Source organism: Chenopodium album, chromosome 8, assembly GCF_948465745.1.
Source record: "Chenopodium album chromosome 8, dcCheAlbu1.1, whole genome shotgun sequence".
Lineage (NCBI taxonomy): Eukaryota > Viridiplantae > Streptophyta > Magnoliopsida > Caryophyllales > Amaranthaceae > Chenopodium > Chenopodium album.
The window spans coordinates 1,133,595-1,153,038 of NC_137841.1; the positions used below are offsets into that span (position 1 = coordinate 1,133,595).

A 19,444-nucleotide genomic window follows, 5' to 3' on the forward strand; every position below is an offset into this window, starting at 1 on the left:
CACCACAAACACCTCGCCCTACCTTGAAATCTTAGACCCACTACCCTATCCTTACGCTAATTGCCCGAAACCAACCCGCACTTTGTGTTTGCTGGAGATTGTGACATTTAACCTGAAATTTGCCCAATTCCAATCAACCAGTAAACCCTAAATTAAGCAAATTGGGGGGAAAAAAGAAAGACAACCACGACAATGACACTGTAGGTTTCGGAATTATCTAAGGTTGTTGATACTAATTTCAAATATTTTTGTCACTAACAATGGAGCTTTTACAGATGGATGAGAATGAAAGAACAGAGGAAGAAAGAACAGAGAGGGGAGAGAGAAGGAAGAGGAGAAAGATGAGGGAAGACTGAAAATTTCGAAAGGAAAAAAAAAATAAAATTGGAAAGGAGGGTTCATTTACACGTGACTTAGGTCAACGCCTCGGAGTTGGCCAGTCAATGCCGGAATTCAGCCCATAGTGGTGTTTGACAACTTTTTTTTTTTTTTTTTTTTTTTATAACAGGTGGTCCTTGGCAACAAAATTTTTTTCGGGTGGTTTTTGACAAAAAAGAGTTTTTAACGTGCGGTTTCCGACAAAATTTTCATTTATTTTTTTGATAATTTGTATTTTCTTCCTTTCATCGATAACGGGGTTGGGGGTTATCTTCTCTTCCACTCACAGTCTCACAGTCATTCTCTCTCTCTCCTTCCATGGCGTCCACGAGCACACCCCTCAGCACATCAAAACTTCCAATTTATTCCAGATTCAATGACACCCTCAAATTCCACCATGCTTCTTCTTCCTCAATCTCCTTCTGTAAGCTCTTTCTCTCCCTCTCTCTCTTCTATAACTCCTGTTTATTATTTTTGATTTTAGTCTCTAACAATTATGTTTGATTGTTTTTTTATTCAATTGTAATTTGTAATTCATTTCTTACAATGTTAATTGCTTCATGATATTGTGATTTGGGGTTTTAATCGTTTTAATTTAGGGTTCTTTTAAGCCAATTTTGTTAATAGTGTTAGCTTTAGCTTCATTTTTTCCAATCATTAATTTGCATGAATTATTATTGCTTGAAAGGTTTATCATTTACTGGAAAACATAATTTTTGATTATAGACCTTTTAAATTTTCGTTGTTTGATTAGCTGCTATAATTCTAATTAAGAATGTAATGGCCAATTTTGATTAGCTAGCTTGCTGCAAGGCAATTGCTCGATTCGGCTATGTTGTATACCAATTAATCAGGGATACCCGTCCTTTTATAGATTAGGGCGGTGTTAATTCTGTGAATTATCCCTAAGATATGCATAAAAGGTGGTTTCCTTACTTTACTAAATTATAACATTGGCTAAGCAAGTTAATTAGTTATTACAAGGAACTTACCTAGTTGAATATTAAAGTATCATGGCTATTCCGCAGCTAGTTAATTGGTCCGTTTTTAGAAACTTAAGCATTATTGTCTCCCGATAGTTCGTCAGCTACCTCTCCCCTAGATGTCTTAGGACTATGTTAGTCTTACTTAGAACTTGGGTGGAGATGTGGGTAAGCATCACACTAGGCTATTCCAATCAATGTATTAAAAAGCTCAAGGCGCACTAAAGCGAGAGGGGTTCTGCCGCGCCTAGGTGCGCCTCTTTGAAGTGAGGCGCACTATATGGGCAGTTAAAAAATTTTGGCTGAAGTGCGCCTCGTATGTGCCTCGGACGCTTTTTGTGCTCATCCGAGTAACAATATGTTTATATGACATAAGTCTTGGATTACTTATTTGTCTTGTATTCTTTAGTAATTAGGTGCATAAGATAGGCTTTGAAAAAAAATCCCTAACGGATGAATAGTGTTTATTAACAAATTAATCTATAAAGATAATTGTAGGTCTATATTGTTAACTTATGTGTATGGCCTAACAGTTAGTTTGTGGGGTAGGACTTTATCTAGCTTATAATCTTAGTGTCTTGAATTTGGAAGGTTTGAAAATTTTCATGGGATAGTTCATAGTTGGCATATAATCTCTTCTCAGTCACAGTCTATCGTTCGATAGTTGGTTTGAATAGTATATATAACTAAGAAAAACATGATGTAAAGCTTCTTAAAACCTATATTGGATTTTATTGCTTCCGTATTCTCCGACTAGATTTGCACAGCTGTTGATAATTCTAAGCCATTGCTATCAATTTCAAATGGCGTTTATGCTAGGTGCAGTATTTCCTTATGCTAGATGCCTAGATTTAGTATTCCCAAGTTGTAATGAAGATATTATCTGTAAATGGGATAAACATGCACCAATATCTTTTGGAAGACCATGCCAATATTTTGGCTTCTATGTGTCCATTAGAATTCTTAAAGGAAAAAGAGGTTTTCTTCCAAACGAATGAAGTGAGGCTGGGATAGATCATTCTGATATTTGGCCTCAATGTCTCTATGTATGAAGAACATTGATCAATGCCCAGTCCACTATGACTTGGCTACACGCCATCACACCTTCACCTAAGGCATGGGCCACCTGAATTTACATTAGCTAGATCACTATAACCAGGGAGGAAGTGGGTGATCCAATGGAATAGTTTGTTTTCCAATCACCCTAACCTGGTATACATAATGATGATATTTGGTGTTCTAAAGACTCTTGGAGATGCAAGCTGATTAGTACTTCCCTAGTCATAGTTTTAAACTAAAATCAATTTCTTATTTGGAAGTCATATGACACCTACAATAAAGGTAATAAATGACAAATGCAGTATATATTAAATTGGATCAAATAAAATTGTACTTCAGCAAACCATGGTCTTTTGTGGATGAGATCTGATCACCCTTTTCATGTCGTTATTTGATATAACTATCTAAGACGGGGTTTATTGATTAGTTGTAGATTTCGAACATAATGAACCAATTCAATTGATTGCACACGAGTGATTGATATCTCCTCCAACATTGCACAAATCTCCTTTGACAAATCAATCTGTAGCCCCCAACTCTTTCAAGGAGAGAAATTAAATCCAATATATAGGTCAATATAAACCAATATTTGTTTAAAAAATAACCCTCCGATAGAGAGAGATTAGTATTATATTGTGAACATAAACATGAAATGTAGTAATTAACGAAAAAAGGCACGACATCACCCTCAAGCCTGCCTGAGGAAAGCATTGTTGAACTAGTTGTGACATAATTGGCCAATGTTTGTACCATCATTGAAGTTATATCCCGTAAGGATGTCATATCCTGGTGAAAAAAACGAGTTTGGGGTTTTGAGTTTGCATTTCTCTGGTTGCAAAGTTGTGTCCTGAGTTGGGTTTTGTAAAGGATGGGGAAAGTGTGTGTCATAGATTGGGTATTTGAGGATGGAAGCTTAGAGAAGAAGATGGAAAATCACAAACATAAGCTGGAAAACAGATGAAATTGAAGAAAAGTTAAAAAAAGACTTTTAATTGGGAATAGATAGATGATTGTAATGTTGATGCTATTAAACCATGAACAAAGGTGTTTTCAATTTTAGGCCTTAGAGTGGTTGGATACTCCTAAACTATGCAACTGAAAAACCTGTAATAAACTCAACAATTTTCCGATTCCCATTTCTATATCAACTCCTCTATATAGGAGCTTTTCTCCCTTTACTCGCCTTCTCCTCTTAACAACTTCTTTACTTATTCCCCAAGCTCCCTTTGACAGAAATAGAAGTCACTCCGCAAAGTAGTTCTCCTAGACTAGTCTATTCAAATGTGTATGATGGGCCTGACAGCTAATTAATGTTATCTAGTGCTTCTATCTTCACAAGTCTCTTATTTGGTTATGTTTGAACGTTACATGCATCATATAGATGTTGTATGCAATTTGCAGTATCTTATTGTCATGTAATCTAATCATTTACTATTTTTACAGGCAAGTTAAATAGTCAGGCTAATTCTATTGGCCGTCCATGTTTGGTGTGGACGAACAGTAACTCTGGGAAGAGCTCAAGATCAGTACGTGTATATGGTTTATTTGGAGGTAAAAAGGATAGCGAAAAGGGCGATGACTCTTCATCAAAAGTGAGCTTTCTTTTCCTTATATTTCTATATGCTGTTGTATCAGAATATCTTCATCCTTTGTCGCAGTTGTCATATATGTTTGCTTGGAAAAATCAGAGCCTCCCTGTAGGTATAAGTATTGTACGCATTTCAATGATTTCATGGACAATTTGTGAGCTCATCTTGTGTCTTTAGTTCCCCTGCCTTTGGCATGATTTTATTTTGGCCAAATTAGGGTGTAAATAGTAGACATTTTTTTTTGATGCTTGTCACCCAGTGAGTACAAAGTTAGAAGACTTGAATCTAATATTAAACACCCATACTCCTCATCTGATTGACAAGGACTTTGATTGAATCTAGCAATCTTCTTTGCTGGGGATGCTTTCAACTCGTGCTTGCCACCTACGCAAAAGCAACATAATTTGGAAATGCTAGATAGCTGAGTGTTGAAACCTCTTATTTTCCATGATTGTCAGTTACGGATTGTTCTTGAGCTTTCTGCTTGCTTGCCAGTACGATTAGGCTTACCTTGCTTCTGTTGTGAGATGTAAATTTGAATCTTGCAAATGACTGGGTATTGGATGATGGTGGCCAAATACATTATCCATATCCAGTGCCACAAGAGACTGCTTTCTAAAGAACATATGGTCGGCACCATCATGGCTAATTACTTTACATCTTGAGGTCTGGGACATCTACGAGTACTGTAACCCTCAAACAACTGTATAGAGGAGTATTTTTTGAATGAGATTATCCATTGGTGCCTTGAAGGTGAGTTGTTCTTTTCAAACTAGCTTTTGAGGGACTTCTAGCAATCCAATTGTTTGCAGCTTTGATGTAGGAACTGTCACTGTGGTGTATGAGTATAAAGCTTCCTTCCCTTCATTTAACCAGTCAATATTACTGGTTGGGATCCTCAAAGTGGAGGTTCACTTTTTCTTTTCCTCTGTACTTGGATTCTCATTGTTATCCTTATCAGGGAGCTCTACACAAGTCGTATGTTGGTTTTCTTGCTTTATTCTTATGAGATACATTTCTGATCATTGTTTAGCAGATTGTCCTCTATGGGCTCTATCCCATTACCAATAAGCATCAGGTACTAAGTGATAGTTAGCAAGTCTTCCCTTTTGTTTCCAGATCTAGAGGGTATATATGCAAATTCAATATCATCCGTGTCCTTGATCACCTCACTTCTCAGATCCTCAACAACAGTGATGACTTCCTACTTAACTCTATGCCATAGGAGTCAACCTTTTACCTTGAAATATATATTTTCAAGTGCCTCCACTTAACTTTCACTTCCCAATTGTGAATGTGATGTAGCTTTTCTGAAGGGCTTTTCTTTGTTTTGGTTTAGCCATAGGATTATAGATCAGACTTCAGATGTTTGTTCAAACATACCCACTAAAATTCCAATGATTGCCTCAAGGCAGAAATTTTGGTTGGCCTTAGCGGGGTTACCTAATACTCCCTTCGCTCAGCGAATTCCATATTGATACTTACTACGTTCCAATACTCAATACTTTTGTGTTTTATTACTCCCAAATTAGCGTATTCCTCGTGTTGTGATATCTTAATGCAAAGAGATAGAAATTAATGAGAAGGGGTGGCAGAGAGTAAGAATAGATCAACAAGGGCGGGGTTTGTTTATTTGTCTCCATTATTCCAACAAACGCCATAGAGGCTTGGGAGGAGGGGGCTCCTTCTTTTGCCTTCGTGCTTCAGTTTGTTTCTTTTTCATAGTTACCTAATACTCCCGTTTCTGTTACGAACTCCAATTTCAGATTTTCATACCAAATCCCCCTTTTTTTTAGATAAAAAACCTTAATATTTATTAGGGTGTATTGTTCATATCATATTATGACTCCAAAAAGCCTCAAACATATTACCATACTCTCACCTAGCGCATCGTGAATTCGTACTCGTTCCCCATACTTTAGCGTACTACGTATTAGCCTATTAGGTAACCCTGGGCCTTAGTGTATATATCATATGCTTGACTAACATTGCCTAACTTATACAAGGATTCCCTTCTTTTAATAGCTTCACAGCCAACACATGGAAAAACTCCATCAGGTTTCAGGGCACATCAAGCATGGAAAACATAATCATCAAGACGTCATCCCCAAACATCAAGAGATTTAAAAAGAATGATATAAGATCACAGAATGATTGATCTTTATCCTGGGACTGAGGTATAGTTCCAATAAGAAACTTTCCAAAATACACTAAGAAGATAGCATTATTAGATTAATCAGGACCTAGATCTAATTAAGGATTCGAAAAGGATATGAATAACCTGGAATTGGAAGAGCCATTATCTGCTCTTACTATAAACAGCTTTTCACCAGGCTTTGGGCCCAACAGTGGACTTGTATCTATAAAATGGGCTGAAAAGAATTTCATGCAATACGTATATCCTAATTTCTTTTCTATTTTATTGAACACAATGCTTTTGTGGACAGTATGTAACTAACTTTTTTTACGTAGGGACATTTTGATAGAGATGTAGCGTGTACATGCCCTCAATCTATCTATTATTGAGTTACTACTAAACTTACCTTTTTGATCTAATGTAGGCTGGAATACTTGGCAACATGCAAAACCTGTACGAGACAGTCAAAAAGGCTCAAATGGTTGTCCAAGTTGAAGCAGTTAAAGTGCAAAAAGAGTTAGCAGCGTATGTGCTAATTTCTTACAAATTTTTTTAGCAGAATATTAATTTTAATGTATTGATCTATAGCACAAGTGTTTCTTTTGTTATTTTTTTGGGTCTTGCAGAGCAGAATTTGATGGTTATTGTGAAGATGAACTCATAAAGGTATGCTGTTTCTCATAATATTTACCATTCCACTCTCTCCCCAGGGAAAGTAATATATTAAAAGAAAAATATAACTTGATACCTCTTTATATGAATTAGCTATGGCCTTTGGGTGTGCTACATTCTTTAATGTTATAAATCTGTGTAATTTTCACTACAAATACTTGTATTTCCTCTCTGGACTCTGTACATTTGGCATCTTGGCTATATCTTCATATCTAATTTTTTTCTTTTTTAATTTTTTATTAGGTAACCCTTTCTGGTAATCAACAACCTGTTCGGACTGAGATTACTGAAGCTGCAATGGAACTTGGAGCTGAAGTGAGCTTTAATTATTATGTGGTGGTCTTTTTCTGTTGTATCCACTTATTCTTTTACTGAACAACTGTCTTACATTCGTGCAGAAACTCTCGCTTTTAGTTACCGAGGCATACAAAGATGCACACCAGAAAAGCGTGCTGGTGAGACACCATGTTTACTCTTTCAATTACCAAAGAAGGAAACAGCAAAAACGAAATATGATGGGGAAATTATTAATTCTAGATTTCTGAGGTTGTTATGTTCTTTTGTCAGGCAATGAAGGACAAAATGAGCAATCTTGCCCAAAGTTTAGGGATGCCACCAGGCATGAGCGACGGTCTGAAGTGAGGCTTCTAGCATGGATGCGCGAGGATTGATCACTGAAGTCAATTTTGGTTGATCCAACAGAGGACTCAAATCTTTTGCATTAGTTATGTAACCTCCTTGTATACATTAGACAATTAGCAATGAGTTATTCCAATTTTGAAAGTTGTTCAAAGAATCGAATCTGGTTCATATGTGTATGCATTTGACCATTTTCAGCTATTAGCCTTATTACTACTGGTCTTCAGAATATCTTAATTCTCAAAGCAGTAACATAGTTTGAGTTGTAATTGGTATGGAATGTGTAATGAAGCTAATTATGGGGGTGTTTGCTTCAATATTTTTTTGGAATCGGTATGTATTTGGAAATTGGAAGCAACCGAACCCAAACCTTAGGGCCTAATCCTTCAAACCCCACAAGGCATTGATTTTCTTACCTCGGGGTGTGGTGGATTTCAACTTTCAATCAAACCCAAACCATGGAATCAATATTAACTTAAAGATAAACCAAAACACAGCATGCCTTTGTATAGAATTGAATGTAGATCACTAATGGCTGGTTATAGCCATTGAAGTTTCAGATTTAGAACTAATATGGTCGATTACATGCTATCAAAATTCAAGTCTGCTTCAACAGCTCAAGAGGAGTGGCATTGCTCATCATCTTTTTTTTTTTTTTTTTTTTTTTTTTTTTTTTTGTGACAGGACTATTGTTCATCATCTAAGGAGTAAAAGTTTCACTGTGTTTTGCTTTTGGATTATAATGGCTCTAATAAAAACAAAAATAATTCATTAAAATGCAAAGACCTTATTTATTGAAAAACACTTCTGTCACTGTACCCCCTCTATGCCGAGAGGGGAGCAGAATCTTTAGATACATTATTCAAAATCAATGCTTCTAAATGAGGGAGCCCCGGTTTCTCAAAATGAGAAACAAAAAATTGTTTCTCAAAGGGTAATTAAGTAATCTCAACTAATTAATGAAGGACAAATATGTAATTTGCTTTGTACTTGAGTTAACCTCATGAAACTCTAGTTAACTTACATCACTCACACCATCAATAATCATCCTTCTTCCTCCTTCCTCCTTCCTCCTCCATTGAAGCTCACATCAAAGGGCCAACACCATAGAAGACAGTGAAACTTTGAAGATGACCCCATCCGGCGCTAATATAAACGAAAAACCCTAGAAAAAAGGGTGAAATTAAGGGCATAGTCAACCCCAAAGAGTAAGGTTGACCATGTCCTCCATTGAAGCTAAGCTTTAAACTTGATTTCATCCGTACTACGTTTCTGAAAATCTCTCCATTACTAAATTTCTGAACTTTCCTTATCATTCAAAACACCAAAATCGGAGCTCATAAACCAAATCGGCGCTTTAACATCAGATGTCGAAGCCACTCGTACTTCGATCTGCTCGTATCTCGACCTCATCTGTCTCCCCACTACGAAATTTGATCAAAAACATTAACACTTTGGTTTTATGCCATTAACGTTGTTCAATGTTGCAATAGTAGACTGGTTGGGTTGTTTAACCCAAGGTTAGGGGCCAGCTATCTTTTTTGTATATTTTAATATTTGTCACGACACCCAAAGCAAGTTAATTACAAAAAATGCCACTTGAGAAACATATTTTGTTTCTCATTCTGATAAACTTGAATTTGCTCCTTCTAAATCAACATAAGAACATGAACCTATTCTAGAACAGCATATATTTTCGAGCCATGAGAAACAGTGCATCAAAGGCTCAAAGCTAAACTATAGCTGTTGTGATAGTTTCAACAGCAGAGGAATGCCATCTTGTCTTCTGAACACAAAGCAATCCTTCACTATCTTTAGATGAGGCGATCCGGGTCTTCTGGATATGGCCATGCTCTCTACCTCAAGTTGGTTTCAGCATCGTCGCGTTCACTACCAGAGTTAATTCTGTCAGATTCTGCCAAAAAGTAACACCTGAATAATAATAATAATAATAATAATAATAATAATAATAATAATAATAATAATAATAATAATAATAATAATAATAATAATAATAATAATAATAATAATAATAATAATAATAATAATAATAATAATAATAATAATAATAATAATAATAATAATAATAATAATAATAATAATAATAATAATAATAATAATAATAATAATAATAATAATAATAATAATAATAATAATAATAATAATAATAATAATAATAATAATAATAATAATAATAATAATAATAATAATAATAATAATAATAATAATAATAATAATAATAATAATAATAATAATAATAATAATAATAATAATAATAATAATAATAATAATAATAATAATAATAATAATAATAATAATAATAATAATAATAATAATAATAATAATAATAATAATAATAATAATAATAATAATAATAATAATAATAATAATAATAATAATAATAATACAAAAAAAAATAAAAATAAAAAATAAAAAAATTGAAGTATACTTCCTATATTAATTCATTATTCTATGCTCTAGTAGTTCCTACTATTCTGAAATTACGACCACAACTGAATCCTCTCTAGTCCCACCTGCTTTATCTAAGGTCTATCTCTAACAAATAGTCATAGCCCCATTTGTAATCCTTTACATTGGGTTGGCCAGCAGAAAGGAGAGACTGCTATTAAGCATCATATAGAAGACTAGCCATGATAATCCACGAGTTATGGCACCAGCCAATCCTATACATTTCACTGATCTAAAAAAGTGAATAAAAGCTCACCCTCCAATATAGCTCTCACGTCCATCAAAATAAGATTTGGCACATGTTTCCAGTGATTGCAGTCATTGATGAAATCTTTAGGATCAGCTTTACCATGATTTCATTTAATCCCAGAAATAGTCCTTTTGAGCAGTAAGGAGGGTTTTCAAGCTTTGATGGCCACTAAACTGCAAGCTGATACCCATATCTGATGGATTCATGGATCTGTAGGCAGTTTGTACTTTGTATATACCTGCAATGGAAAGTTCCTGAGTTGAGATATATAGTATGAAACTATAATATCAAGCTATCAACACCCAAGGGACTACAAAAGACTGAAGGAAAATTTTAAAACATATATTACTCCCCTTATTTCATTTACTTGTACTTTTTGTAACAATCATTTCACTACTTCTGTTGGAAAATATCATCATAACGGACTTTAATTTCCCCCAAAAAAGTATCTCTGCCACTCACGTTTGGTTAGAGTAAACAAATGACTGGATCAGTTATGGGTTGGTTTATGCTGTTTTTCTTGATACTTTCTTGTGAAAATTGGGTACAAATTGAACAAAACAAGATAAGTTAAAGTTCTACTGAATCTTATACTGGTGAAACTATTGTAGCTTTTGGCTACGTCATCCAAATGTACTTCCAATTTTAATTTTTTTTTTTACCTGAATTGCCAATTATATGCTTCCCCTTCACATTAATAGATTTAATACAGAGCAAGATGCATCCCTATATTGCAAACAATCTTAAAGTTGCCTTACATAGTATAACCGTATAGGGGAGGGCTCCTTCAATCATAATGTTGAAGATATTGCTTGAACACTCCTAATCCACAAAATGTAGTTTCTTTGCAGTATAATCATATAAATCAATGTAGAAGTTTATAAACATTCCCTGTTCCTACTCCATCATTTGTATTAAACAGCAGAAAAATGGAAGTATAGTGAAAGCTGATAAACATTATCAATGGCTAAGCAGCGGTTACCAATTCCTGAAATAAGACTTTGTCAGCTTGCACATAGCTGCAAGCATAGGTCTCTAAGTCTATTACTCAATAATTACTACCAGATTTCTGAATAATTAGTTAAATATGTTGAACCATATGAAATAATGCACCTTTCCAAATGCTCACATCCTCGGAATCTTTATGCTAAACTGGACTGGCAGACCATACAAAATAACCTCCAGGTCACAGATACAATACAGTTCCAAAAAACAGTTTACCACCTTAAATATATTTCAACTTTAGAAGCATTTTAATAATATAAGGCAAAAGTTGAATTCAAGATGTAGAAAATACCTTCAACATTCCAAGGGACCCTAGTGAGTACTTCTCTTTCAGCAAAATACAGCAGGTATACGTATACCTCTTTAAAAAGCAAATCGAACCTGTGCTTCATGCTTATCCTTAGAAGCAAGTGACATAGTGAATGCTTCTCTTTCAAAAAAATAGCAAAATCAGGAGCGGTCTGTAGATTAAACATATCTTATTTAACAATGTCAAGAACAGTCTGGGTTCCAGATATTAAGCTAGAAACAGGTCCACTAAGTTACAATTAATGAAGACACACAATTACTAAGACAGACCAGTAGTATATTTGAGTAACAAAGTAACAATATGCTACAAGCAGTGGAAAAAAACAAGAAAAAGTTCTACTTTATCCAAGTAATCAGGAGGTATAACAGAAATTCACCAAGGGATAAAGCAACATAAACTCAACCTGCAAGGAGAATAAAACACAAAACTTCCTTCCATTCCTTAAATACTTCACCATTTGGACTTCTACACTATTCACTCTCCTTTGGCCATCTATAGTAATTCATACATAAAGAAAGATATAGTCTTGTGGCAACTTGTTGGATTCATCTCGATTTTTACTTTCAAAATATTAACTTCTTATAATTTTTATGTAATTAGAATTATAGATCTTGGAGGCAAAGTTGTTCATTGGGAAGTGTAAAACTCTACATGGTGCATTATTATAGAATGAAGTGTATAGCAGAATGTATAAGTCAAAAAACCTCAAACCAAAGAATCATTCATGATTTTATATACAATGTCAAGAAATAACAAGTGATGCTTCACTAAGATTCATACTCAGTAATAATGCTAGCTCGGCATGAAATATGAATAGATTACTAGAAGAGGTAAGTATGCAATAAAAAAAGACCTTCTAAGCAATAATGCTAGCTCGTCACAAAATATGAATAGGTGACTAGGTAAGGTAAGTAATGCAGTAAAGCAATGTAACACATAGCAACAAGCTTAAACTAAGTCTCACCACCAGGACACCAGATGTAATGTAATGGCCATAAACCTTTACCCATTTTTGATATCCTTCGAGTTCAACAAGCTTAGTATGGGATAAATTGGCAAACCATATCTGCACAAAGCACATTGGCATACCCTATGCTTTTAGACCATTTCACTACATTTTTATACCCCTTGGACAGATGAACAAGACAGACAAGAGCTTGAGGGCAATGACTCTCTCAGTGCACACATTGACTTGTTCCGGGAAATTTTCTGATTGCTTGAAGGTTGTAAAGGCAAGGAATATACTCCAGACTAGCAGTGACCTTACAGAGTTTCCATCCGTATCCCTTTTATTCCTAGATCAACGAGTACTCGGAAACTTTCAGTTCCTCTGACACTCCTGCTAGAGTCGACCAAGCCTCGATTTGTGTGGAAATTTTATTCAGTAACTCTGCTTGGTTGAGTTGGTCATGAAACCGTATTTCTGTTGTTCTTTTCCTAGCTTCTTTACTTTCATCTGGACAAACACTAGTTTACACCAGCCTTTGATTGTTGCTTTCACCCTTCATTTCATCTATTTCTCCTTTGTGCCATCAGAATCCTCCATACCTAGTATCTCTCCATCATAATCTGTTTTGCATTTCAATAGTTTCAACATCTTCATCGGATCAGTTGCTTCAAATTCTTCAGTGCTTAACATTGAATTTTCTTCTATATGTTTGGCAACTTCATCCTTTCTGGACTCAACTTTTATCTAAGCGAAAGAAATCCTCTGATAATCATCAGAGTTGGCATTCTGTATCTTCTCCTCTTTATCCAGTTCACCAACTTCCTCAAACTCCTGAAATGTCTTCCAATTTCTATGATTTTGAGGCACTCACATCTTCCCACTTGCCTGGTCTACATTTCCATTAAGGCCATCCTCAGGCAAATCACCTGAGATATCCTGCAATTTCTTGGAATCAATTTTACACTCTTCAGTTTGACACCCTTTGTCAAACCATTCAGACATACTGAAATCCTTGCAGAGCTAAGAATGAAATTGTGATATAGGTCCCTATTAAGCATGCTGAAACGACCACAACAATGATGATGGATGAACTATAGTTTAATGACTTCCTCCCACCATTTCATGTATACCTTCCCACGACCACATCCTTAGCCAGACTACAAACCAACTTTCAATGCATGCAGTAAATAATATGTAATTCTGAGTAAAGAAACCACATAGAGCTCAACTAACTACTAACCCAATGAAGTCAATGTAAACCTTGATGACAATTAGGAAAATCAAGGCTATCTGCAGTAATGTATGTATTGATTGTATTCCAATGACACAATGTTCTAAAAAGATATCACCAGAACAAACCAAGACCCTTATCCTTATGTAACAACGAAATGCAATATTCAGGCCCACATCTGAAATAATCACCCAGTTTAGAAAGCCCATCAAGGCTTTGAGTAGAAATCCAACGCATATTTTTTTTTGTTAAGATTAAAGAATGTTAACAGAAATAGATGGCATGATCCACATTAATTATCACCCATGAAAGCCTTCACATATAATTGAGCAACCCAGCAAAGATCCAAACAAGATATATTACCCTGATTCTGTATTACATAAAATAGATATATTCAATAACCAAGCCACTAGTAGCATTTGGCATTGATATTTCTTCAAAAGGCACAAGCTAGCATTTGGCATAAAATAGATATATTCAATAACCAAGCCACTAGTAGCATTTGGCATTGATATTTCTTCAAAAGGCACAAGCTAGCAGGTAAGGAGTGTTCTTTACCCTTCAAAGACTCAGTTTTGATACACAGTGGCTACAGACATGTATATGTGACAGAGAGATTCAGCATGAAAAATCATGGCAAAGAATCCTGTGGTAAAACACTATCAAGAACTTTCCCAGTGTCCACATTAGCGAGAGCATTGGTGAGAATGACTTCCCACGAACTAGCATCAATTTTCCCTCCCCTTTTAGAAACACTGGATAACAACTTCATTATTTCAGTGTCCAAATTTGAACCAGAGAACTCCTCAATTAATATTCTATAGGTTGATTCATTAGGCAAACATCCTTTTTCAAACATCTCATCCAAAACTCTCAACCCCTCTTTAGGATTTCCAATTTTACAAAACCCTTTAATCAACATATTGTAAGTAAATGAATTCGGAGTACACCCCTTTTCCAGCATATCATCCCACAACCTTCCAGCATCACACAACTCCCCTGCCTCACACAACCCTGAAATCAGCATATTATAAGTCAACACACTAGGAACCGAACTCCTTTCAAACTCATTGAACAACTTCTTTGCCTCCTGAATCTTCCCCTCCTTACACAGCCAATGAATAAGCGTACTCGATATAACATTATCAGGAGTAACATTCTTCTTCAAAAGCTTCCTCCACAGCGCACACGCATCATCCACCTTCCCTTCCACACACAAAACATCAATCACCTTACAACACAACACGGAACTTGGCACATACCTCCTCTCCAACATATCACCAAGCAAATTCAACGCCTCCCCACATTTCTTCTCCTTACAATACGCCTCAATCAAAACCCCATAAGTAATCTCATTCGGCGCAACCCCATTCTCCTCCATATCATCCATAACCTTAACTGCGTCCCTCAACCTCCCATCCCTACAATACCCATCCATCAAAACCGTATAAGTCGTAACATCAGGCACCCACCCTCTATCCAAAATCATCTGAAAAACCTTCTTAGCACCCACCAAATCCTTCTTTCCAACATAACCACTCAAAAGGGTAGTATAAGTAACCACATTCGGCATCATCCCCATACCCGGCATATCATCCAACAACTTAACAGCACCCTCAACATCACCCTTCTTACAAAGCGCCTTAACAAGAATATTACAAGTAAAAATATTGGGAATAACATCAAATTTAGTCCTACAACTCTTAAACATCAAATAAACCCAATCAAATTTCTTATTCTGTACCAACACATTCAACAAACAATTCAAACTACGAACTGACCTATTAACCCCGAAATCGGGTATCCTCAGAAAAGTCCGAACAGCATCCTTAGGACGACCCGCGAACCCGTAGTTACGAATAACAGTAACGAACACAATTTCGCCGCATTTAAGGGGGGAGTTCTGCAATTCGGTCAAAAGGGTTTCGCAATGACGGAATTGGCGGGCACGAGCGAGGCGGGTGATGATGGTCAAGTAAGTGTCGTAGTTGTGGGAGAAATTGGGGTGGAATTTTCCGGCGAAGTGGAAGATTTGAAGGGCAAGATCGAGGTTTTGTTGGCGGGTGAGAATGGAGATGAGGCGTTTGTGGGAGAGGTGTTTAGGCCATGGTTTGATTGGTGGGGTTACTTTGTAGGAGGTTGGGAGGGTGTAGGTTGATGATGGTGGTTGTGGTGGAGGAGAGAGAGAGGGAGCGGAAGATGCGGCGGAGGTGGAGGAGAGAGTGCGGCGGAGGAAGGCGGCGTTGTGGGCGGAGAAGTGTTGCCGGAGAGAGTTCATGACTATGGTTTGTCAAGGACTCAAGGGTTTAAGGGAAAGGAAATGATATGAATTATGAAATGAAATAGGGTTGAGGAGGGTGGTAGGGGGGTTATTGTTTTAGGAGATACTCGGCCTCGAGGGGGTGCACCGGTTTAGTCTCACGAATCAAGATTAACGGCTCGGTCATACGGATTAGCGCTCTCGTCAACTCTTTAGTCGTATATTTTAAGGAGGCATACAAATGGGGAGAGAGTAATCTTAATCAGGTTGACTTGTGAGAGGTTCCGGTCTGATAGGACAATTCATCTTACCTACTTAAAAATTATAAAAATTAAAAAAACAAAGAGAGACCAATATTAATGATTTTTTCTTTGATTTCCCAATCGTGTTATACTTGTACATTTTGTCATTCTTAGTCAACTCTTATAGCCCTTGATTCATATTTTGAGTTTTAATTTGGTTTGGTGTGGTATTTGTTAGATTCTTAGCTATATAATCTCATGAGACATGAGTCATGCCCCTTGATTCATAATATTGTTACTATTTCGAATTATGGTTTTTGACTATTTGTTCTTTTAATATACGTGGGACTAATATGGATCAAGTAAATGGTCATTCAATCGTACGTAACTAGGATTGGACAAATAAGGTTGTAAATTTCAGACCAAAAATATGCACATTTCCTGCTTTCTTTAGTTTTTGTTGTGAAGTTAGTCACTTAATATGAACATTTTTTAATCTCTGATCCTTTGGAGTCTACTACTTTGATGCCAACAATACAACAATCGTCTAACATCTAAACAATATTCTCTTATAAACAACTCTAGCTGATAACATAAATTGACGTTTTAGTTGATCACATTCATGACAGTAGCTGCATCAAAGTATCAGGTAAGCAGCTGGATTTTGAGATGAAAGTTCTCTAAGTTAACCAAAATTTTGTGTATCACAATTTAACAGATGGCTATCTTGCTAATTGACGAGATTAACATGTCTCACATTTCCTCGTGGCGGGACTCAATTCGTGTATGGTGTATCTGTATTGATTTGATGTAGCATGCTGATGCATATTCCTCTATGTTCACATGCTCTTTTTTTTTTCTTAAGGCGGTTTGCCGTGCATGAAGCATGATCTGTGCCTCATATTAAGGATACAGGTTCATTTCTTGTTTCTCTAGCCCTCATTTTCTTGCTTTTACATTTCTATTCTGCTTACCTCCACCAGGAAAACCTATGTTCTAGTTTCATTCCCAATTAATACTTATGTAACAGATAGAACATTTAAGAGTGACTAAAAACGTTCAACATGTTCCCTGATTATGCTGAGTGCTGGCAAGTGGCAACACTCAAATTGGTTTTCTTTGTCACATTTGATCAACTCTTAAACCATACTTATATGCCAGTATATGTGTCTCGTGTTTTCGTGATCCTGTGTCCTGATTCGCTATACTCAGATATGGAATTATGTTCCAACTTTATTTCTCCCATATATATATTGTAAAAGACTCATTTGAATGCTGGCAATTGTCCAAAAACACAAAACACATGCTGAAAGTCTGAAACTATACCTCATTTTTTGTTACAACAACTTCTGTTAGCACAGAACATGGTAGTTTCCCATAAATACCGCGAAAGATGCTGGCAATTGTTTAAAAGCGTGAATCACAAAAGACAGTTACAGAAATGATTGTAATGACCAAACTTCCTCAAGGAATATCACCTAGAAATCAATTTTGATAAACATTTGTTACATTACATTCCAGATTTAGTTTAACCATAAGAACAAGGAATGAAATTTGTATTCGGGTCTTTGTTTTGCAGAAAAACTATAAAAACATTATTGTCAGTTACTTGCTAACATAGACAGAGTAATTAGGGGCAGATTAAGGAGTGAGACCATCATAAAACAAATAAAGAATAAATTAATTGATATAACTTCAGAGAACACATACTACTACATATGATAATCAACCAAAAAAGAAACTAAAAAGAAAAGGAAAATCCAAAGATTTTGCCTTTATGTTAATAAAATTCTTCACCTAGATGTAATAACATTGTTTTATAAACTAGTAAAATCACATCATAAGAAACCCAACCAAAACCCCAACAACAACCATCACACCACTACCCTTAATTCCAGCAGCACCACTAGTGGGAGCAACAGCAGGAGTCTGGGCTTCCGAATTCGGGGAAGGAGAAGGGGCAAAAGCCGGTGAAGCGGCACCGGACCGCCTGCTTCGGGCAGACATAACAACCACAATGACCTTCTCACCCTTCTGACAGTTAGCCTGAGTTCCACTGATGAAGTAGTATGGTCCTGGTTTCTTTAGTTCAACCTTGGTTTGACCATCCTTGTATTCTGCTACTGGACTGCTGGTGTTGCAGCTTAAGTATGCTTCTCTTGTCACTTGTAATACTGAGTCTTGTTTGTTGTCATACTTCCATACTGTTGTCAACCAAAATCATGAAATTTCAAAGTCAGAACAATAAATCACAGTATAAGTTTAAATTTTTTAAAAAAGTTTTGATTTTTCTATTATTGATTAAAATCTTATATGATCCAGATGAGATTTTGAGTTGAAATGTGAAAAAGATTTGATTTTTTTTCACCCCATAAATTATATCAGAGAAGATTTGGAGCTAAAATGTGAATCAGATGAGATTTTGAGCTAATATGAAAAAATTAATTTGATTTTTTTCACACACAAATTAATATCTGAAACGATTTTGAGCTGAATTGTGATTCACAATCAAATAAAAAGATTTTTGCCAAAAATTGTGAAAAAAGTTTTGATTTTTATCAAACACAAATAAAACTGAACAGACCCAGATGAGAATTTGAGCTAATACCAGGAAAAAATTGCAATTTTTATTCAATTGAAACAAATTCTGAGTAAACCCAGGTGCAATTTCTGAATCAAAACTGAAAAAGTTACAAAATTTTAATGGAATTGTAACTTAAAATGTAAAAATGGGAAACAAGTGAAACAGCTGAAATTAATGTTTGATTAAATTAGAGAAATCAATGTTAAAACTTACCAAGATTATCACCAATTTGGAATCTGTTTTTTTGAGCCCATTTGTTGAGCGAATCAGATTCTGAAGGAACTTTCCAAGCATCTGCAGTACCACCAACAAGATGGTCTTTTGCTTCAGCAAAACTCGAAAAGAGTGCAATTGCCAATACCAAAGAAACAGAGAAGAAGATTCTAGAAGCCATTTATTTTTGTATGCTTAATTAAATTCGAAAAATGAAATTTTTTAGAAAGCTAGAAGAAGAATTTAGAAAATTCTTGGATTTAAGAAGTAAGAGGGAAAATTAGAGAGCTAAAAGAAAGAGATGTTTGAGTGATGATGAGAGGAAGAAGAAGAAATGGATGTATTTATAGGTGAAAATGGTGGAAACTAGCCGTTAAGAAAAAGGGGATTTGATGATGTTAGAGTTAAAGTGGGGTCCATCTTTGACTGAAATTCAGGTGAAATGTTATGGGGCTCTGTTTTTTGTCCGTTGAT

General features: G+C 35.6%; 3 protein-coding genes across 3 annotated transcripts; 1 reads left to right on the forward strand and 2 right to left on the reverse strand.

Annotated features, from left to right (window-relative positions):
* The first annotated feature begins 620 nt into the window (after nucleotides 1–620).
* LOC145641529 (nucleoid-associated protein At4g30620, chloroplastic-like) lies at nucleotides 621–7,686 on the forward strand. The gene is made up of 7 exons (XM_081692352.1): nucleotides 621–802; nucleotides 3,864–4,012; nucleotides 6,571–6,671; nucleotides 6,773–6,812; nucleotides 7,062–7,133; nucleotides 7,217–7,273; nucleotides 7,386–7,686. The coding sequence occupies exons 1-7, from the start codon at nucleotides 697–699 to the stop codon at nucleotides 7,458–7,460; spliced, it is 600 nt and encodes a 199-aa protein (XP_081548478.1). The 5' UTR covers nucleotides 621–696; the 3' UTR covers nucleotides 7,461–7,686.
* A 2,178-nt stretch (nucleotides 7,687–9,864) lies between these two features.
* On the reverse strand, nucleotides 9,865–15,985 carry LOC145555585 (uncharacterized). The gene is made up of 2 exons (XM_081617324.1): nucleotides 11,474–15,985; nucleotides 9,865–10,414 (listed from the first exon to the last, which is right to left on the reverse strand). The coding sequence occupies exon 1, from the start codon at nucleotides 15,947–15,949 to the stop codon at nucleotides 14,303–14,305; it is 1,647 nt and encodes a 548-aa protein (XP_081473450.1). The 5' UTR covers nucleotides 15,950–15,985; the 3' UTR covers nucleotides 9,865–10,414; nucleotides 11,474–14,302.
* A 1,848-nt stretch (nucleotides 15,986–17,833) lies between these two features.
* LOC145555586 (early nodulin-like protein 15) lies at nucleotides 17,834–19,281 on the reverse strand. Its single transcript, XM_081617325.1, has 2 exons — nucleotides 18,971–19,281; nucleotides 17,834–18,377 (listed from the first exon to the last, which is right to left on the reverse strand). Exons 1-2 carry the CDS (start codon nucleotides 19,149–19,151, stop codon nucleotides 18,007–18,009), a joined length of 552 nt encoding a protein of 183 aa, XP_081473451.1. The 5' UTR covers nucleotides 19,152–19,281; the 3' UTR covers nucleotides 17,834–18,006.
* Between the last annotated feature and the right edge of the window lie 163 nt (nucleotides 19,282–19,444).